The sequence below is a fragment of the Ochotona curzoniae genome, unplaced genomic scaffold (genome assembly GCF_017591425.1).
Source record: "Ochotona curzoniae isolate NIBS_2020 unplaced genomic scaffold, NIBS_Ocur_1.0 scaffold_4506, whole genome shotgun sequence".
NCBI lineage: Eukaryota > Metazoa > Chordata > Mammalia > Lagomorpha > Ochotonidae > Ochotona > Ochotona curzoniae.
This window is the reverse complement of record NW_024467119.1, coordinates 26,124,251-26,146,631: the sequence shown is the minus strand read 5'-3', so window position 1 is coordinate 26,146,631 and position 22,381 is coordinate 26,124,251. Positions and strand designations below refer to the sequence as shown.

The 22,381-nt window shown below is 43.6% G+C and overlaps 1 protein-coding gene across 4 annotated transcripts in view; it reads left to right on the top strand.

Moving 5' to 3' along the window:
* Positions 1 to 22,381, top strand: part of AFF1 (AF4/FMR2 family member 1) — a 197,227-nt gene that overhangs the window by 55,641 nt on the left and 119,205 nt on the right. Inside the window, exon 1 of one of the 4 annotated variants that reach the window (XM_040967302.1) lies at positions 11,178 to 12,063. The exons of the other annotated variants lie outside the window; for them this stretch is intronic. Coding sequence (XP_040823236.1) covers positions 12,044 to 12,063 — 20 coding nt within the window. The 5' untranslated portion in view covers positions 11,178 to 12,043. Of the gene's footprint in view, positions 1 to 11,177; positions 12,064 to 22,381 lie in introns of those variants that run through there. 4 annotated transcript variants of the gene reach the window in all.

The window sequence follows — 22,381 nt, the reverse complement described above, 5'->3', positions numbered from 1 at the left end:
TTGTCAATGAAGCAGCTAGACCTTGAACTATTGCACCCTTTGGATGTCTGGGTCATAAGCATCAGTTTAAGTCGGCCATAGTCAATTTTTTATATATAAAATTTTAAATGTATTTTGTTGGAGATGGGAGGGGAGAGATTTCCTCTAGATCAATACTGCTGGGAACAGGAAGCCGGAACCAGAGTGGGCCCCTGCACTGTTATATGGGGGCCTATCCTGTAGTCAACTTCTTAATTCAATTATTTAATTCAATTTTGGTAAAGCAGGGTCCTAACAGATACTGTGTCATCTAATTTCTTAAAAGCCTTTCAATTATGATTTTTTTTTACTTGTCAATAAGGTGTTTGTTTTTTTTTAAAGATATATTATTATTTTTTTAATTGGGAAGGTAGATTTACAGAGAGAAGGGGAGACAGGGAGAAAGTTCTTCCATCTGCTGGTTCACTCCTCAAATGGCCACAAGGATCAGAGCTGAGTTGATCCAAAGCCAAGAGCTTATTCTGGGACTCCCATGCAGGTGCAAAGACCCAAGGCTTTGAGCCATCTGCCAATGCTTTTCCAGGCCACAAGCAGGGAGCTGGAAGGGAAGTGGAGCAGCCAGGTTACCAACCAGTGCCCATATGGGATGCCAACATGTGCAAGGCGAGGACTTCAGCCACTAGGATATCGCACAGGACCCAAGTTTTTGTTTTTGTATTTTCTTTAATAAAGCAGAATATTTTTTTAAAGATTTATTTATTTTCATTACAAAGTCAGATATACAGAGATGAAGATCTTCCATCTGATGATTCACTCCCCAAGTGAGTGCAATGGCTGGTACTGCGCCAATCTGAAGCCTGGATCCAGGTACCTCTTCCAGGTATCCCACACGGGTGCAGGGTCCCAAAGCTTTGGGCTGTCCTCGACTGCTTTCCCAGGCCACAAGCAGAGAGCTGGATGGGAAGCGGAGCTGCTGGGGGAATTGGAACCGGGATCTATATGGGATCCTGGCACGTTCAAGGTGAGGACTTTAGCCGCTAGGCCATGCTGCCGGTCCCTAAAGCAGAATTTTTAAAATGTGTGTGTATTTAGAGACTTATTTTATTTGAAAAGCAACATTACAGAGAAAGAGAAGGAGAGGAAAAGCGATACCTTCCATCTCCCAAGATGGTCGGAATGGTCAGGGCTGGGCAGGGTCAACACTAAGAACCAGGACCTTTCTCCAGCTCCCCCACGTGAGTGCAGGGTTCAAGGGCTTAAGTCCCCTTCCCCTGCTTTTCTGGGCCCTCAGTGGGTGGGTGAATGGTGGGGCTGAAATGGAAGTAGAGCAATCCAGAGTTGAACCAGCTGCTATGTAGGCTGCCAGTTGCCCCAGGCAGAGTCTTAGCTTGATATGTAAAGCTGGTCTTGTAAAGTAGGATTTAGGAATTTAGGAATCTGTTGTAAGAATTCCAAACAATAATCTTTCTCAGCTTTTCTAATAAATCTTGCTTTAAAACTTAAAAAAAAAAAAAGAAGAAGAATTCCAAACAATAGAGGACTATCTAATTCCATGCTTTGTTTCTCAAGAAATCTGTGTAGTATTAGCAGCCATTACATATGAAGGATAAGCCACGGATAAGTGACCTTTTTAGTGTGTATGATAGATGAATGATGATCAGTAAAGGATCTGGAGGAAGGATGAGTTGGAGTTAGTACCGATGGGAATGGTTGTGCTTCTGCTGACCTCACAATAATTAGGGGTCAGTGGCTGGCCTTGGCCCATTTCTCAGGTTGACCCTTTGTTTCCATCCTTTGTCTTCATCCTTTGCCTAGTTGTTTAAAATGAAATTTCATGATCTTCATTTTATTGTGAGATTTGTTGTTTTGAAAGATTTATTCACTGGGGCTGGCATACCCATATTGATGCCAGTTTGAGACTGGATGCTCCTTATCTAACGTAGTTCCCTGCTAATGTGCCTGGGAAAGCAGAAGGTGGTCGCCCAAGTCCTGGGACCTCTGTACCCTTGTGGGGGACCGAGAAGAAGCTCCTGATTCTGAATTTCTTGCTCCTGGCTTCAGCCTGGCACAGTCCTGACCATTGCAGGCATTTGAAGAGTGAACCAGCAGATGGAAGATCAGTCGCTCTTGCTCCTTCTTTGTCTTTCTGCGACTTAGCTTTTTTGAGTAAATACATCTTAAGAAAAAAAAAATTTATTAATTTGAGATGCAGGGAAACACATACATGTACGTCTTCCATTTTCACTTCCTAATGGTTCTGCAGCTGTGTGTGCGAGCCAGAAAAAAGCTAGGAACCAAGTCCTCCACATTGGTGACAGGGGCACATTGGGCCAGTATTTGCTGCTGTGCCAGGAAAAGACCCAGATCAGAAATAGAGAAGCTGAGTCCCAAATTAATACTCCAGTATATGCAGTGCTGCTGTTGGAGGTGGCGGCTTAATTCCATGTTCCATGATGTAACCCCCATTGTTTGTCTTCTTACATTCTACCCTCATGTTTTTACTATGCATACACAGGTTGACTTTTGCTATGCAAACAGTTTGGAAGGCCATTTTAAGGGGGTTTATTGCTGATCATTGATATTGAAAAATGACCTAAGACATAGAACCCATCTTGACCAACTAGATTAGTAAGCACCCTTTGGATTCTGCCTTCTACATGTATTCCCAATAACAAGTCTGATTGGTAATAACTTCCCTAGGTCTTGCTGATCCCTTCCTTAAGAGAGAGAGACATTATCTACAAGCCCTATGGAAAAAAATGCCATGTGCAGCCCCAAGTAGTAGCTGAGGCTGGATGAGTTTTTTCCTCAGATCTTGGGTATATATGCAGGAAAAAAAAAGATTGTACAGGTAGCTGAATTGTCCAGACAAACAGATTGATGTCTCTAAAATTCCACGAGAGAAGGGAGGCACTGGTATCACAAAGAAGTCAAACTTCTGTTGATCCAGGAATGTTGGCTGTGTTCGTGGGAGAAAGCTTTGAAGAAGAACCAGTGTGTCAGGAGGAATGGCTGGTTCCAGGACTGGGGTCAAGCAAATTGAGATGTGCTCAAGACACAGAAGGATGGGGTTCTCAAAGCATGAGGAAGCAGCCTGAAAGAGCTCCAGTAACCAAGAGTAGAGTAGTTGGACAATGAAATTAATCATGTGGTATTGGATTGTAACCAGAAATTCAAAATAAACACTCATGTGGCCATTTTGAAATAAATAAATGATTAAATCAGTAAACAAATGGAAGAAGAAGCAAATCTTCCCTTCCCCAAAAGAATATAAAAATGGGTAGGTGGACTTTATCACTCTGTAAGGGAGAGGTGCTGCATTAATTCTCTTCCTTGCTTTCAAGGGAAAAAATCATATCAGACAAACCCAAACCCATAGAGGGAAACATTGTTTTTTAAGAATTTACTTATTTTTATTGAGAAGGCAGATTTAGAGAGAGAAAGTGATGCAGAAAGTTCTTCCATCTGCTGGTTCACTCCTCAAATGGCCACAAGGATCAGAGCTGAGTTGATCCAAAGCCAAGAGCTTATTCTAGGTCTCCCATGCAGGTGCAAGGACCAAGGCTTTGAGCCATCTGCCAATGCTTTTCCAGGCCACAAGCAGGGAGTTGGAAGGGAAGAGTAGCAGCCTTGACACAAACTGGTGCCTATATGGGATCCTGGTGCATGCAAGGTGAGAATTAGCCAGTGGAGCCATTCATTGCACTGGGCCTAGAGGGAAACATTCTTCAGAATATCTAGGCAGAATTCTTTTGGCCTGTCAATGGCATGATAAATAGATTGAGGAACTCTCACAGGTACGGTGCAATGTATGTCACCCTGGGTTGGCTCTTGGAACAGAAAAAGCCCATTAATGGACAACTGGTGAAATCAAAATGCACTTTGTGTTAGTTATTTAAAACAATGGAAGAGTTCTAGGTCATACGATATGACGATACTTTACACGCAGCTAATTCTCGCAACCTGGTTCTTTACCGTGAGCTGAAAACACCAGACGCAACGACATATCTTAGGAAGTTTATTCCAGCGGGGCAGGAATAGGGGAAGGGGAAGGGGAAGCGGGGGGAGCAAGGAAGAAGAGAGAGAGAAAGAGAGAGAGAGAGAGAACCCAGTGGGGCGGGAACAGGGAAGGGGAGGGAAGGGAGGTAAGAAGGATAGAGAGAGGAAGAGCAGGGGAGAGGAACCAAGGAGAGCAAGAGCAAGAGAGAGAGAACCGCACCTGGGGGCCTTTTGTCTGCCAGGTGTGGGGGGTGGGGATTCGGAGAGATTGAGGTCAAGGCCCCAGGGGATTGGTGCCTGCAGGTGAATGCCTGGGGATGATTGGTGAGTGGGCGGGGTTGGGGAAGGGGCTGGGAGATTGGGGGTGGGATTCTCAGGTGGAATGCCAGGTTACATCTGATTGGTGGATGGCTGGACTGGCGCGAATTCTGTGAGCTGTGAGGAAGAAGGAATGGCGCAGGGTCCAGGGTGGGATATTGGAATAAGTCCTTACACTTTGGAATTTGAAATCACAGATGTATGCCCGTGTTACTGTTGCAGTTCTAACAACTGGTGATGTAAAAAGTAAACAAGGAAGGAACCAGCCCAGGTGTTCAGTTGGGAATCCTTTGCAACTGTTCTGAAAATAAAGTATCCTAAACTAAAAATGTTATTGTATAATACAAAAACTTTTGGAAGGAATGGGAGAAAATTGAACTTGTTTGTAGGCTAAAAATAAGGTATTTGTCTCAGTGGGCAGAATTATTGGGGCAGCTGAATGTTGCTGTCATCAGCATGTGAATAGAAGGGAATAGGAAAAGATAAGGAACATGTATGAAAAAGCTGACATTTTGCTTTGACATTCCCACAAGAATGCTAAAAACCTGCAACTAGTCCTCAAAGCAGTAGTGATATGAGATTTACTTACCAGTAAGTAAGGCGGAAGGCCTTAATATTTGGAGGTGTTCAATGAGGTTACACCAATTAGGTTTATTTTTTGTTTTAAGATTTATTCATTTTTATTGGAAAGGCAGATATACAGAGAGGAGGAGAGACAGAGAGGAAGATCTTCCCTCCACTGATTCACTCCCCAAGTGGCTGCAATGGCCAGAGGTGAACTGATCTGAAGCCAGGAGCCAGGAGCTTTTTTGTGTCTCCCACGTGGGTGCAGGGTCCCAAGGCTTTGGGCCATCTTCTACTGCTTTCTCAGGCCACCGTCAGGGAGCTGGATGGGAAGTGGGGCCACCAAGTTTAGAATCGGTGCCCATATGGTACCCTGGCACTTTCAATGTGAGGACTTCAGCTGCTAGGCTACTGTGTCAGGCCTTAGCCTTTGTTTTGTTTTTGCTTGAACTCAGGGGGCTCTCACTGTGTAGAGAACTGTTCGCTTGGGGCTTTGAAAAGTACTTAGCTGTCTGGCATTGTACCATTCTGTCTCATAGGGAAAAGGCAAGTGAGTACCGGGAGGGTTAATCCTGGTTGTTGGGAAAGGGGGAATGTGAAAAGGATCTGGATATTGTGTCACTTACCACCTTCTTTGCCACTGAACATTTTAGCAATCTCCAGGTCACTCTGGTTTGGAGACCAAGGTGGAGGGAGGCCTAAGAGGTGTGGACTAAAGCTTTGGTGGGGGCGGGGGCTAAGGAAAAGCTGGCTGCTTTTGTAGAGACCTCAGCTGCGGGGAGAGCCTATTCACGTCAAGTGGTGCTGATAAGGTGTTTTCCCTTCTGCCTCAGCCCCCTGGGGATGGCCTTTTTCCTCTGCTTTTGTCTCTCCTCCCCTTTCTTGCATCTGGTGATTTGAGACCTTTCAATGGCAATCTTGAGCATCCCTTCTTTTGGCAAAGTGATTTTAGCGGTGTCCTCAATAAAGGACATTACACTGAAATGACATAGCAGTTCTCCAGACACGGGACTTGTCTGTGTAACTTTCAGACCAAAAATAGCATAAACAAGTGGCATCTTTGAATGACAAATATCCTGCAAATGTATGACGGAGCTCTTTGAGTTCTCAGTGCACAGGCACATTTAAATGAAAATATGTTAGATTTTGCTAATTTTAAAGTTTTTTTTTTTTTTTTAAGGTTTGTGCATTTGAAAGGCTGACTTACAGTGAGAGGTGGGAGGCAGAGAGATTGCTCTGAGGGCTCAAACCTCAAACTTTCACTACAGCCAGGGCTTGTTTAAGTGAAAACCATTAGCCTGGAGCTTACTCTGAGTCTCCCTTGTGGATACAAGGGCCTCGAGCATTTGAGCCATCTTCTGCTACTTTCCTAGGTTCATTAATAGGACCTGGATAGGAAGTGGAGCTGCCAGGACTTGAATCAGTGTCCCCTAAAGTAAAATTTGAAACTATGCTCATGTATTAGGTGTGTCTATGTATTCCCAAATAAGTGAATAATTGGTTATTTTATTTTTCTCTTGGATAAGCATGGTTTGGTGCATGTTTGTGATTTTATTTAAGGTGTGTTACATATAGCTTGTTGCTTTTACGTGTGTGCAAGTTTCATTTACAAAGGTCATTAATGGTAATAAAAAGGCACTCCTGTGACTCAAGAACCCACTTCAGATAGTAATCTCACCCACTCACTTTATAAAGTTACTGTTTGCCAAGTTGCCATTTTTTGATTTTAGCACACTTAGCCATCATTGGATTAATCAATTTAGGAATTGTAGAATCTGTTGGAATATTCTCCCTACACTAGTTGACCTGTTTTTTTCTCCCTCCAGTATCATTACTGAACAAAGCTGTGGGTCAGGCACTAGGGTGTTTCCACAAACACTTGGGAAACAGCACTCGCAGTACTTCTTCATCTATGTACAGTATCCTGTTCAAGAACCATTTTTTTGTGCTTCCCCATAGTATTTTTAGATTTATTATAAAGCTAGTGTAAATCCACATCTGTTTCAAATAACCCTCCTTAATTAACATTACAATCCACATTTGAGAGCTCTGGGAATCTCAGGTGTTATTCTAATCTGGTGTTTATTCCAAGTCTCTCTTTGGGTAAATATTTACTATATTTTTTCATTTCCTCATGTTTAAATGATGTCAGAAGAATTTGCACAGTTCTAGGGCAGTGTTTTAATATCACATGTTACAGTATTACATATTATCGACCTGCGGTGAAAAAGATATTTTATGAGCAAATGATTTGAGTACATCATAGTGAGAAAAATTCAAATTATGAAAACATGTCTGGATTTCAAAAGCCTTTTTTTTAAAATAATCAAAATGAACTGTTACACTGAGAAATTTTTTGGAGTGTTTCTGTATTACAAAATCTTTTCTGTTGTTTTACAGCGTACAAGATTACAGGTGTGATAAACAAATGGGGACCATGCAGTAAAAAGCTTTTAAAGCATGGATAATTACCGTTTTGAAAGTTCCAGATTTTGGGGGGTGGGAGGTGGGGAGCAGAGTTACAGGGAGAGATGTTCCACCCACTGGTTCACACCCCAATGGCTGAGGCAGTTGAGACTGGACCTTGTGGAAGCCAGGAACCGGAACTCTTATCCAGGTCTCAAATGTGGTTGGCAGGGATCCAAGTACTTGGTACATCTTCTGAGTCTTTCCTTGGCGTGTAATCAGGGAGTTGGATCTGAAGTGGAGTAGTTGGGACTCCAACCAGTACTGTTGGGATACTGGTGTTAAAGGTAGCAGCTTAACGCACTGGGCCATGATGCTGGCCTCTGAAGGTGTGATTTCTTGGAAGGACTAGCACTAAACTTTCTTCTTGGAAGGTCTAGCACTATACTATAGTAGAATATATATATACATATATATATAAATATAATGATATTTTATTATCTGATACGTGAAAGAAAATAAAAGCTACCCAATTATAGTCTTTAAAATGATTCAGGGATCATAAACCAAAGTGAGATCAAAAAGCTCTTGACATTATTTTCTAAATGTGCATGCTTTAGATAAGTGGTTCTCCAATACAAGTAGACCACAAGTATTACCTGGAGAATCAGTTGAGAGGCACTTGCCTGGAACCTTACTATACAAAGATTCTGACTTAGTGCTTCTGGAATCTGTTTTGACACCTGCCCCCAGTGATCTGCCCATTTCTTGCTAGAATGATACAGGTGTTCTGTCGCTGTCCTGCAGCGATGAGTCGACTTGGTGCAAGGAGCCAATAACAGCACGCGTGGACCCTGACTGAGGGTCAAAGCCGAAGTTTATTAGTGCCATCAGACTTTATACACTGAGGGTTATAGTGGTTAAGAGAGGAGGTATTGAGCTTAGCAACAAAACCCATCAACTGTTTCCATACTTTTGTTTGGAACTCCTTTTGTCTTGTATATTCTACCAAGGGTTCTCATTCACTTGCAGTCCACTCTACTGTTCTCATCCAAATGATATCCAGTCAGTTATACAAAAGGTAGCCATTCGGTTGTTCTCATGCAAATATTATCCAATCAACTGTAATCCTGTGCTTGCTGACCCTCTAGGGTCACAATGTCCTCCTACAGTGTTCCATGGTTATATGGCATTATCTAGAATAATCCTTTATAGGGAACTGCATTGTGGTGCATGGGGTTAAAGCTGCCTTCTGCAGTGCCCATATCCTATATGAATCCCAGATGTTCCACTTCCAATCCAGCTCCCTGCTAATGTGCCTTCTAAGAAAGCATCACAAGATGGGCCACATGCCCGGGCCTCTGTCTGTCACAGGCCTGCTTATTGTGGGACAGTTGGGCCAGTGAGCCAGCCATCCTAGGAAATCATCTCTTAGAAGACTTGTAATTAATTGGAAATTAATATGTAAATTGTTGCATTGTTAAGAGAACAATGACAAGAAAAGTCTGTTAACTATAGATAAAACATTTTTTTTCAGTCCTTTGATTCTTAGTGTGGTTGAAGCCAGTGATTAACTTATGGTTTTGGAGAGCTGATTGTATTTAACATATATATATGTGTGTGCATATATATGTATATATGATTATTATTTTAAAGATTTATTTTTTTTTTGGAAAGTCAGATATACAGAAAGGAGGAGAGAGAGAGAGGAAAATCTTCCGTCTGATGGTTCACTCCCCAAGCGGCCACAACAGTTGGAGCTGAGCCAATCCGAAGCCAGGAGCCAGGAGCCTCTTCCGGGTCTCCCATGCAGGTGCAGGGTCCCAAGGCTTTGGGCTGTCCTCAACTGCTTTCCAAGGCCACAAGAAAAGAGCTGGATGGGAAATGGGGCCGCTGGAATTAGAACTGGTGCCCACATGGGATCCCAGTGCGTGCAAGATGAGGAATTTAACCACTACGGTATTGCGCCAGGCTCTGTATACATGATTATTTTAAAGAGTTCAATATGTATGGGGGTATTTCTTTCCACCTCCTGCCACTGTGGCAGGAAGTATGGGTCTTTTCTGTCTCCTCCCCGCCCCCTGTCACTCCTTTTCTCAGCTTTTCTAATAAATCTTGCTTTCAAACTTAAAAAAAAAAAAAAGTTCAATGTATGTTAACATCAGTAGCATCTATTTTAAAGGCATTTTCCAAATTTAAGACTAGTGATATGGGTGGCATTATTTTACATTTTTTAAATCTATGGTTAGCTTCCTGCTCCCCATGGACACTTTTATTTGAAAAAAAAAAGAATTCACACAGAACGGGGAGAACTTTTTTTTTAATATTGATTAGATAGAGTCAGCAAACTCCAATTTTCTAGTGCATTCCCTAAATGCTCACTACAGCCAGGGCGGGACCAAACTGAAATCCAGAGTTGCCACTGGTGGGAGGAGCCAGCCCTGTGCTTCTCAGGCCTGCATTATGGGGAGGCCAGTGTCAAAGCCAGATAGGGTAATGGGGGCGGGGTGGGGAGGGACTCAGCCATTGTGGTAAAGCACCTGCTCTATTCAGAGTATTGAATGTCTTTAATATTAAATACCCAAACTCCACAAATTGTAATTTTAGGAAGGTTATTTGCACTGTAGACTCTGAAGTGAATTATCCTAGTTTTAAGATTTTGATGCCTTAAAATCCACTCATCTGTCTTGTACTTTTATATCTTTTTTTTCCCTCCTATGCACAATTTTGTGCCATCGTACACTGGTCCGCTGGACACTGAAGGTTAGGAAGTGACACTCCTCATTTTCACCTCTGAGCACTTAGCTCTTAGCTTCCCAGCGATGAGGGTGAATTTTCCAACATGTTTGAAAGCCCAGATTTGGTTGGTCTTTGGCAACAAATGCTGTCACTTGTTTTCTTGAAGAAGCATTCACTTTGTTCATTTTTGGAAAAATGACTGCCAAAAATGCAAGGCAGAAAAAGTTTGTGAATCATTCTTTCAAGTAAAAATGTTTGTCCATGGGAGGAAAAAACAAAACAAAACAAAACTGTGAAACCCAGCCAGTCCAGCTTGCAACAGTTGCCCCAGTGCTTGTCTTCCCGACAGTCCTTGTGCTCTGGGATACAGCAGGGTGCTTCATGTGGACTGCCCCTTTCCTAGCATAAATATTGAAAAGAGCAGGGCTAAAGTCTCAAAATGTAAAGAAAGTCACAATTCTGACTCGTGGCTTCATTAAAGGGACACTGTACAGGAAAGAAGCTGTCTTTCTCGGTTTGTAAGTTGCACTTGTGTGGTAGTGCCCACTGCTTTCATTTGCTGCCACTGCTTTGATGAACTCGGAGGCGCCAGCAGTTTCCCCACACTTGCTTTTGTACCAAAAGTGCTCCTGTCAGCACAGTCAAAAGACGAATCATGCCTTCCTGTTATGCTAAAAATAGTTGGAACCTCGAAGAAGGAGTTGGGAACTCCCTGAGAACAGCATTTGGTGAACCCCTGGTAGACCTACCCCTGGTCACCTTCATGGCACTGTGGATGTTAAGAGCAGAAGTTAGCGTTTCTGTATTCCCTGACTTGTTGGTCATGTGGAGTGAGATGAGCAGGGGCCTTGTTAGCAGAAGCAGTCCTCTAGATGGGCCTCCTTCTAGCATTCTTTTGGAGACTGCGGCTCCTACAGCCTGCCTCCATGTCCGTTCCACTTAGAGAATGCCTCAAGTGCCTTCCCTAGTCCCGGCTGGGGTGCCATTTCGTTTGTACTTCTCACAATGCTTACTACTGCATTGCTGGATTGCGTTCTTTCTCTCTCTTATGTCAATCCCATAATTACTTAAAGACCTCAAAATGAGTTATTGCTTTCTTTGGAATCTATGTGTTTAGAAAAGGGGAGGTGGAGTGGAGGGGGCGTTTTGTAAATAGTTGTCATAATGTAATGAAGTCAAAACTGAAAGCAGAGTATAAGAAATGTGCGTCGGTTGCCCGTTTCCTGAGTGCAAGCCTCGGAAGGATCCTAAGTAGCGAACGTGGTTTTCTGTTTACTTGTGCGGTTTTGTTGCCTGCAGCCTCTTGGGCTCCCAGCGTCAACAGATAATCACGTCGGGGCTGGAGTTCCGAGCTGGGCCAGGACGGTCTGTTCTGGCTGTGTGTGAACAGGGTGAAAAGCTGGCAGAGCGTCCGCCCGGAGCCTGCAGGCGGGGCTGGGCCCGGGACGCGCGGGGCTGCGAGTGCGCTCCAGCCCGGCGCCCCGCCCGGTCCTCTCGGCGCCTCGGGCTCCGGCCGAGCGCTCTGCCCTTTTAAGGAGGCGGGCCGTACCACCAGAACTTTCTTGACAGGGGGGTATCGCGCAAACCTCGGACAACTTGGAGAGAGCCTAGAGGCGATTTCCTGGTTCTCCAGTCGCCTGCCAGAGTCGAGCCGCCGCTCGACCGGCGCCGAGTGTCCGCCGCCGCCGGGCGTGGGATCGTCCGCCGACCCTTCTGGGAAATCGTCCCCCCCCCCTCCCCGGGGCTCCTGCCGTCCCGCACTCCGGACCCCGCGTTCCCCGGGCTTGTCTGGAGTGGAGTTCGCCTGCGGAGGCCCCAGTGCCCGGATGTCCATCAGGATTAGCGCGAGCCAATACGGTCAGCGCCCGAGGGAGGCTGAGCAGGACGCCCCGGGCTCGGGGAGCAGGTAGTCCCGCCACCTCGGGGCGCCGCGCCGGGGGGCCCGGCCCCGCCCGGCCAATGGTGAGCGCGGCGCTGGCAGCTCGGCCCGCGGGGTGAAGGCGCTCATGGGCAGCGGACCCTGGGCTCTGCGGACCGAATGATGGCAGCCCAGTCCAGGTAAGGCAGGCACCCAGGGAAACTTTGTGCGCGTCTCGGTGGCTAGGGGATTTGAAGGTTGCGGGGGAGGGCAGGAAGCAGCTTTGTCATCGCGCGCTCTGCGTTCCCGATGCTGTGGCTCGTGACCGAGTGTCAGATGGAAAACCGGAGGACGCGCTAGAAGGTTGCTGCGCGGAGAGAGGCGGGATCGGGCTCCGGTTAGGGCGAAAGTGAAGTAGCCTCCCTCTGGCAAAAGTAACTGATTTTACGGGAAATGAAGTTGATTTCACTTGTCCGCCTCCGTTTGCATTTTTCCTTTGGGCTGTTAGTGCATCCACCCTCGGGGTTCCTGGGATCGGCGGGGTGCCCGACTGGTGTCTTGAGGGGGGAGTTTTCGAAATTGGTCCTTGATGTGAAAAGATACAGTTGGCCACCCGAGAGGGTGGGTCAGGAGGTGCCTGCTTCCACAGAAAACGGCACGGCTGGTGTCAATTTGCTGAGTAGGCGCAGCCCGGGAATGCGCGGAGTCGAGGGCGAGCGGCTGCAGTGGCTGTCGGAGGAGCGCTGCGGGGAGAGGCTCGCTGCCCCGCCGGCCCTCCTGCTCCTGCAGCGGGCTTGGAGGCCGCAACGCGGCGGCCCCGAGCGCCAGCCGCCCAGTGCCGTTGTACCGGTGTTAGGATTGCGGTTGGTAGGCTCGTTCTTTGGAAACTTTCGGTTGTGCTAGAGAGTAGTTGGCACTCGGGAATTTAAAATAATAGGATTCCTCGAACTGATAACTGGATGTAGGCAGGTGATTTGGGGATGTCAGATGCAATATCAGGAAACTGAGAACATGGAGAGCCGATAAATGCATCAGTGTTGAAGCTGGACCCCTGAGATGTTGAGAAATTTCTCCAAGAAAGGACTTTGTAGCAAGAACTTACTGCTGTGTGATACCTGGCTTCTTAGCTTAATCCTCTCAGCTGGGAGGATTGTGCTGCTCATAGATTTTATTGCCCTAGGGAAGGGGCTGTTAAACCCGGGATAAGTAGGACTCATCAAGAAGCAGCCTAATTTTTTCTGTCCACTGAAATTTAGCTTTTGTTGCAGTACAAATGTAGACAAAAACTAAAGTACCAGTGTACGTGGTGTTGCCAGAAACACAAGCCACAGATTTTCCTCATGTTATTACAATGCTTGTACATCCTTTTAACATGTCTTTTACACTTACCACCTCTGAAATGAAGGTGCTGTTGTATCTTATTTAATTTGATAACAAAAAATACTGTCTCCTCAATCTTTCAGATGTATGTTACTTTGTAGTTTTTCCTTTGTGTATTTTACCTTATGTGTTTTACAGTGTTTCCTGCAATGTTACAAACATTCTGTATTTAAAACATTATTCAGCAAATTGTCATATGGATCTATGGCCAAAGCCTTAGATTAAGATAACTTGAACTAAAAAAAAAAATTAAACAATTGCTCTCTGATGGTTCAGTAATCCAGATGCGGTACTGAAATTTGAACCGAGGTGTGACTGATTCCGAAGTCAGGGCCCTTAAGCAGTTGTTAAAATTACAGTGAGATAAAAGCTAATTGGACTGCTGATGCCAGGCACAGTGCTAGGCAGGTTTCGTGCTGTGTGTCATCCACAAAGGTAGACGTTGGATCATTCACATTCGGTAGTGAAGGAAACTGTGAGGCCCGCCCCAGAGTTCTCACAGGTGGAGCAGGGCCTGACTTCAGAAGGCTGTTTTGCAGCACTTCCTCACATGCATGCGACCTCTTTAATGCTGAGCTGAGAAGTTAAAAGGGCTGCATAGCAATTTCTGCTGAATTGCTTTGCACCAAGATGTGCTGGTCTGAGTTAATCATTGTGGTGGTCCAGTTTGCCAACAGTTAAATGACAATGTACTATCTCACAAGTTTTGTAAATTTAAAAATATTATGAAAGGCAATGATTTAAAAAAAAAATTGGAGGGCTATACTGTATTTATTGCTGATCCCCTGCTTTGCCTCAGACATCCCCCAACCTAGGCACAGAGAGCCATCAGGCTGTTGTGTCTTGTTTCTTAGGCTGCATATTGGGAGGGAATATTGCTCACATGTAGTAAATATCCATTTTGTTCAGTTATGCAAGGATGTGTTCATGCTTCTCCAAAACTTGTGCTTTACCCTCAGGTTGATGATCTCTGAGATCGTATGTGGAGAGGTGTCAAGAAATTTTGGATTTCAGGGACACCCTAAACTTGGGCCACATTGTTCTGAGAAGCGCTTAGAGAAACAGAAGTACTGCCTTGTGTTGTATGTAACAGCTTGACCATTTTCCACACACAGTTTTCCTCAGACAGTTAATTTAGATTATTGGACTCATTGGCCTTACAGTTTCATAGCTTAGTGTTTAATCACAGTAGATTCTGACTTATGAAATCGAGTCATGGAGTGTGAGGGCAACCAGCGGCACTTGGTTTCATCACTTGGCACTGTGATGGCAGGTCATTCTTGATTGGTATTGCTTGATGGTGTATAAGTACTTTTCCATGTGAATACACAAGGGTAGACTCTGCCATTCTCTCATCAGCTCCATGAGGCTATAATTCTGTCCCTCTTTTTAAGTATTTCCTACATAAGTCAGAAGCAGTTTGAATGACAGAGGGATTAGCTAAGCATTTCTTTTGTAAATTGAGATTATTTGTTCCTGTACTTAATTTCAGGACTTCCAAGTAGGAAATTAGATTTGTTTTTATAGTTGATTTTAAAAATGTGAATTGTCCCATCTTTTCAAAGAGGGCCAGTATTTTGAGAACAATGTTATTTTTTTATGGCTGTTGAAAAAGATACAGAGTCACTTAGAAATGCAGCATTGGTTACTGCACGACTGTGCCATGGCTTGGCTTTGAGAGGGACAAGTGTGTGCTTTTTTTTTTTTTTTTTTTTTGAACTTGTGAATGTAGTTGATACATTGACTCTGCTTCCTTGTCAGAATTGTAACAGACTTGCTTCCTTTATCGTGAAATGGTTACAGTTCATTTCATGACTTTTCAGGATTCTAGGCTAATGGGCAGCAAGGCTGTTTTTGCTTTTTTTTTTTTTTTACAGAAATAAAAACAATCCTATTCCTGCAAAACTGTATAAAATAAGTAAATAAATCAAACCCAGACATTCCTGGGGCATGGTGTTGTGGCTCAGTTGGCTAAGCTTAGCCTGTCATTCTGGCATCCCATAAGGGTGAGATTTCTCCCCCACTCCGTGTTTCTTTAGGGCGTTCTTTTTTTTCTTTCTTTCTTTCTTTTTTTTTGAGAATTAGTCAGCTGTCCTTTTATTCAGACCAGCTTGCTTTATGCCGAGGAGTGATACTGATGGATAGATTAAAAAGGAGTGCTTTGTTTGAGTCCCCTTCTCCGCCAGCCTCCTCAGTGAAGTCTTAGAAATAAATACATGCATACCTCCAGCTACCACCAGGGATTAACCCATTTTTAGAAAGCACCTTGTGCTGCCTGGGAAGATGTGGCTCATCTCAGCCTCAGTGGAGGCAGGGTGTTGGTAGGACTGTGGGAAGTTGAACTTGCTTTCTGGTAGAGTGTTCTCTGGTGACAGAGCTCCTATGGTCTCCACGCCACTGCCCCCCAAAAAATACAACCTGAAAAGGGAAATTATCCTTAGTGTACTCTCCTACAGTTTTGACTTTGTATTTTCATTAATTGCAATGTCAGTGAAGCTTAAAAAAAGATCAATAGAGAAGCAGAGTCAGATTGTTCCCAAGATTAATATGGAACTGGTTTTTGGTGGCTCTGTGGCCCTGCAATGCAAAGTTTTCCATTACTGAAGGTGGTGCTCTTAAACTGATACAGAACCAACTTTACCCCACCCTGTGCCCCCACCTCTGATTTATGAGCTACTGATTGACCTTGGAAGAAAATTCTTGAATACTAAGCAGTGCAGATTAAATATGAGCCAACATGAAAGAAGAAAGCTGCAGCTTGTAAAGAGCAGCTCAAGGAAGAGATTTGGAGAGGAAAATAATTTAATGCAGTGTTTTGACCAATGACTGTCCTCATTTTTTCCTTTATGACACCTCTGTAAACAGTGTCCTTGACAGAAGAGGAACACAAACAGATCTCCTAAGCGATTTCTTCCTCCTCTTTCCTGAGAGCCCAGCTGAGCCTCCTGACTCACAGTCTGCAGCTCCTTCCATGATAGAGACAGAGGAGCCATGAGTCATAGTTTTCTTTTTGAGTCATCTGGTTTATGGGGAATGTTGTTGTTTGGCAAAATTCATGCGAATTATCTCTCCAGAGATTCTATACCATTATCCTAAGAAGGTATTCAACAGTTAGACCTATACTTTATGAAAAAAGGAATTTAATTAAGATTGTATTTAAAAATGTTGAATTTCAATATATTCAGCAATGAAAAAAATGCTGTCTTAATTGTACATGGTAGAGAAAAAGTGCATCATCTTGATCCTGTCATTTACTTGTTTTAAGCAACCAGGTCTATGTGCATATTACCTAATAGCTATAAAACAGGAATTATAAGGCAGATTACCTTCACTAGATCTTTCAGGTGTGACATAAAACTGGATTGCTTCTAATTATGTAAATGTACCTTTCTGTTGGGAAACCCCCACATCCTTTCTTTTCTAATTTAGACAAACATTCTACTTCTGTATGCCAGACGGAGTGGAAATGTAGTTTGCATCTATAGGGAAGCGGGCTTGGCCATTGTCTCTGTTCTGGTTCAAGTTACATTCTGCTGATATGGTGAGTGTGTAAGTTTTTCCCAGGTTAAGTGCTTATCTATTTTTTTCTCTTCTACGTGTATACTGAAATGAGAAACATTTGAAGGAGAGCAGGATGGTGTTCTACGTTCCTTGAGTCATTAATTCATTTTATTGTGAATATAACACATTCATTTGCCTAGAATATAACAAGTAGAATGTACAGTGAGGTCTTCATATGCCACGTGAAGTTTAGAATTACAGCTTAGGAGAAAAAGATACATAGACTTGGAGGCTACTGCCCTAGGGAACCAAAAGTAAAGATTAACTTGCAAAGCATTCAGGTGCTGCCTTTCCTGTGTAGGGTTGGGTGTCCTTCCTTATGTAAGCCCCTCCCTTTTCCTGTCTGTCCACCAGTGAGTTAATGCCTAACCTGATGGCCACCAAAGTGGCTGCCTTGCTCTGCTCAAGTTTTCTTGTTTTCTAGCTTTGGTTTATTGGATCTTTTAAATTTTTCTTATACTTGTTTATTTTATTTGAAAGGCAGAAAGACAAAGAAATCAAAATCTGCTGTCTTCTGTTTTGGTTTTTTTTCCCCCCTCAAATGGCCACCACACATAGGAATGAGTCAGGCTGAAACCAGAAGCCTGGTCCCTAATCTGGGTCTTCCACATGGGAAGCAGAAACCTAAGCACTTAAGCTGTTGCTTGCTGGCTTTCAGTGTGCCCATTAGCAGAAAGCTGGAGTTGGATGCTAAATCAAGATTCCAACACAGAAGCTCCAATATGGGATGCAGGAGTTCTAAGTGTCCACCCCTGTTCATGCTCTAAATTTAACCAGATTAAACTCATCAGCTATACTCATTTGAATTTTATAATTAGTTTCTTTTTAAAGAGATTCAATGTAATTTATAGATACAATTATAAAAACATAGATATTGCTTTCCCTCCTTATTAAATTCTTAACAAATATTTATTTATATTGGAAAGGCAGATTTCTAGAAAGAGGGAAAGACAAAAATTCTTCAAGTCCTCTGGTTCACTCCCCAAGTATTTACAATGGCCAGGGTTGAGCTGATCTGGAGCTAGGAGCCAGGAGCTTCTTCCAGGTCTCCCACATGGGTGCAGGGTCCCAAGGCTTTGGGCCATTCTTCACTGCTTTCCTGGGCTGCAAGCAGGGAGTTGGATGAGAAGTGGAGCAGCCTTGATACAAGTCAGTGCCTATCTGATGGAATTCTGGCATGTGCAAGGCAAGGATTTAGCCACTGAGCCATGATGCAGGGCATTTATTTAATATTTAAGGGAGTCACTCGGTGTCCAGCTGAATGAATTAAAAGGAAATTTCAGTGTTGTCATTGTCTTGTTTATTTAAAATATTTATTTATTTTTATTGCAAAGTCAGATATACAGAGAGGAGGAAAGACAGAGAGGAAGATCTTCTGTATGATGAATCACTCCCCAAGTGGCCGCAATGGCCAGAACTGCGCCGATCAAAAACCAAGAGCCAGGAGCTTCTTCCTGGTCTCCCACACAGGTGCAGGGTCCCGAGGCTTTGGACCATCCTTGACTGTTTTCCTAGGTCACAAGCAAAGAGCTGGATGGGAAGCTGGCTGCTGGGATTAGAACTCGTGCTCATATGGGATCCTGATGCATTCAAGGCGAGCATTTTAGCTGCTAGGCCACTGTGCCAGACTCCTTATTTATTTTCTTCTTTCTCTCCTTTTTAACTATTTTCTGCATCTTTGTCTTTTTCCTCTTCTTGTTCTTTTTTCTTGTTAGTATTTCATTTACCTGAAGACAGATTCAAAGAGATACACAAAGAGGTCTTCCATCTGCTGGTCCGGGCCATAGCTGGTCTCCTGAAACTCCATTGGATCTCTGGGTTTTAGGGAGCCCTAGTACTGAGGACGTCTGATACTTCATTCCCAACTGTATTAGCATTGAGTTAGATAGGAACTGGAGCAACCATTATGCCCACAGTGCAGCATTGCAGTCAGCAGCTTAGCCCACTGCAACACAGGGCTGGCCCTAAGTCAAGAATTGCTTTCCTGGGCTTGGTGCCGTGGCCTTGCAGTAAAGTCCTCACCTTGAACATGCCAGGATCCCCTATGGATGCCGGTTCTAATGCCCCAGCAGCTCTACTTCTATCCAGCTCCCTGCTTGTGGTCTGGGAAAGCAGTCGAGGATGGCCCAAAGCCTTGGGACCCTGCACCCACGTGGGAGACTTGGAAGAAATTCCTGGATGCTGGCTTCAGATTGGTGCAGCAGTGACTGTTGTGGTCACTTGGGGAGTGAATCATCAGATGGAAGATCTTCCTCTCTGTCTCTCCTCCTCTCTGTATATCTGACTTTGTAATAAAAATAAATAAATCTTTTAAAAAAAATTGCTTTCCTCCATTAAGTGTCCTGTGATGACTGCTTGGAGACATGTAGATGAGCCTAAATCTCCTAGGGTTGTGATTCTTAGTTACTTAGTTGGCTCTATTTTTTTAAGCCTTATTTACTTTTATTAGGAAGTCAGATTTACAGAGAGGAGAAACAGAGAGAAAGATCTCTGTCCACTGATCCCCCAAATGGCCTTAGCAGCTGGAGCTGAGCCAGTCCAAAGCCAGGAGCCTGGAGCCTGGAGCCTCTTCCGGGTCTCCCACAAGGGTGCAGGATCCCAAGGCTTTGGGCTGTGCTGTTCTCAACTGCTTTCGCAGGCCACAAGCAGGGAGCTGGATGGCAAACAGGATCGCTGGGATTAGAACCAGCGCCCATATGGGTTCCCGGTGCATACAAGACGAGGACTTCAGCCGCTATGCCACCTTAGTGGGTCTGATTTCCTGTTTCCTAACAAAAGCAGTAAGAGTTAGGTGCACTGTTGTTGAACAAATAATGTTCAACAAGAAATTTTAAATGTAACTCCTGCTAGGAAGTCAATGTTAAAATTATAGCAGATGTCACTTCCTGTAACAAAATTCAGGAAACACTCTGGTATGTGGGTGTTGTAACTTTTTTCAATTCTTGTAACTTTCCTTCAGGAAACTGCCCTGTCCAAAGCAAAGCAGTCAGATACGGAGCATAAGTCAAGTTGTGTAGTTCAGTGTAATTAAATTTTGATTTCGTACATATGGTTTTGTGGTCAAGACATACCTGAGATTCCCACATGACTCACTCTGGGTGATGTGTGTCTGGATAACTTGTTAAGATTTTCTCTCCCCTCACACTGCCCCTCACCCCTGCCCCTTTCTCCTGGCTTTAAAACAAAACAAAACAAATACAGGTGTAACTAATTGACCCTGGAGGGGAATTTATGGAAAAAGCTATAAAAACTAAGAAACCTGTTGATACCCAGATTGGTAGAGATTGTATATTTGTGTTTCTCTGTCAGCTTATTTTTGCATTAACTGTTTATGTTAGAAGTTTCTAGATAATATGACCTATCTAGCAAGTTAGTAGTTTTGAGCTACCAAAGTACTGATAAGAAATTGAGGTCAGTGTTGTCATTTTGAAGTTTTTCTGTTAAACAGTTCATGTCACTGTGTTAATATATTCTGAGTTTTAAATAGCTTTCTTGAAATTAATTTAAAAAATATATGTACTAGGAACTGGTGCGATAGCGTAGTGGTTAAAGTCCTCGCCTTGAATGTGCCAGGATCCCATATGGGCGCCAGTTCGTATCCCAGCAGCTCCACTTCCCATCCAGCTTCCTGCTTGTGGCCTGGGAAAGCAGTTGAGGATGGCCCAAAGCTTTGGGACCCTGCACCTGTGTGGGATACCCGGAAGAAGCTCCTGGCTCCTGACTTTGGATTAGCTCAGCTCTGGCCATTGCAGTTGCTTGGGGAGTGAACCATTGGATGGAAGATCTTCCTCTCTGTCTCTTCTCCTCTCTGTATACCTGCCTTTCCAATAAAAATAAATAAATATTTTTAAAAAATGTATACGTGTATACTAAAAAGTTTACTGAGGCTCTGTTATTTTATGTTTTTAATACAGTTGTACTTGCAGGAATTAAGTTTTCCTGTTACTTCCTGTATGGCTCTCCTTCCACTTTAAGCACTTATAAATTTAAAGCACACAAACTCCATTTTTATAAAAACTGCATAAATACAAACTTTGTACCACCTAGGTTGTAATGACTAACATTAGAATAGTAAATGATAAAACAAAACATTGTGTAATGTGTTAATATAAAGTTAAAATTCTGGGGTGGTAATTGTGGTTAGGCTCGTTAAGCCTCTGCTTAGAACACCTGCACCCTACTTCGAGTACCTGTGTTCAAGTCTCTGCTCTGGTTAGGATTCACGCTTCCTGCTGATGCACACCCTGGGAAGCAGCAGGTGATGTTGGGTGCAAATGCTTGGATCCCAGCCTCTCGCTTGTCATATCCAGAGTGGGTCCCTGGCTTCTGTCTTCCACCTGACCCAGACCTGGCTATTGTTGTGGATCGACCATGAAATGGAAGATCTTTCTCTCTGTGCCTTTTAAATTAAAAAAAAAAAAAAATTGTGTTAAGAGTGAAATAGAAGCAAGCTAAATGCCTGAAAGGGAGGAAAAGAGTGTGTCTAATCAAGGCACAGCCAGTGTTACCCAGAGCTTTGAGCTCTCATGTTACTGCTTACTCTACAAGTGATTGCTAATTTTTTTTAAAGAAAATGTTAATTAAGAAATCTTTTCATGCAAATGCCACAAATTTCGAGAGTACAACTCAGTGGTTTTTAGTTACATGACTGAGTGTTACAACCATAAAATGTAAATCTGGTTCAGAAGATTGCATCTCCTCCAATGAGATCCCATAGACAGTTAATCCCTGCTCCCAGCCCCATGAAATCATCACCCTACTTTGTCTGTAAACTTGCCTTTTCTGGGTATTTTACATGTGTGGAATCATAGGTGGAGTCTGACTTTCTTCACTCAAATAATTTTTTAAAATATTCTTTGGTGTATTATATGTCAGAGGTTCTGTCCTTTTAATTGTTGAGTAGTGTTCTATCTTGTAGAGGTAATGGACAAATTACTTTCCCTTTGGGGTGAGGCCGTTGTGTGTGAGGAACAATGGTGCTGTGAATGTCTTGCCTGCAAGGCTTGCTTGAACATGCTCTTTTTTGTTAGATACATGTAGCTGCAGTTTCTGGATCTTGTGATTGGTGTTTAACTTCTTGTCAAACTGTATGCCCACTTGGCCCACATTTGAATTGATACAATTTAGCCTGTTTCTTGCTATCTCTACAGCTTCTGGAACTGTGAGATTTAGAGGTCTGATTAGTTTTGCATTTGATTATTGGAAGACAGTATATTAAATTTATTTATGAATTAAAAACACAATGGTTAAAAAAATTTTTAATTTTTATTGGAAAGTCAGATGTATAGAGAAGAGACAGAGGAAATCTTCCCTCTGTTGATTCACTCCCCAAATGGCCACAACAGCTGGAGCTGAGCCAATCTGAAGCCAGGAACCTGGAGCCTCTTTTGTGTCTCCCATGCGGGTGCAGGATCCCTAGGCTTGTGGCCATCCTTGACTGCTTTCCCAGGCCACAAGCAGGGAGCTGGATGAGAAGTGGGACTGCTGGGATACGAACCGGTACCCATATGGGATCCTGGTGTGTGCAAGGTAAGGACTTTGGTGCTAGGCTACTGCAGCGGGCCTACAAATTCTTCA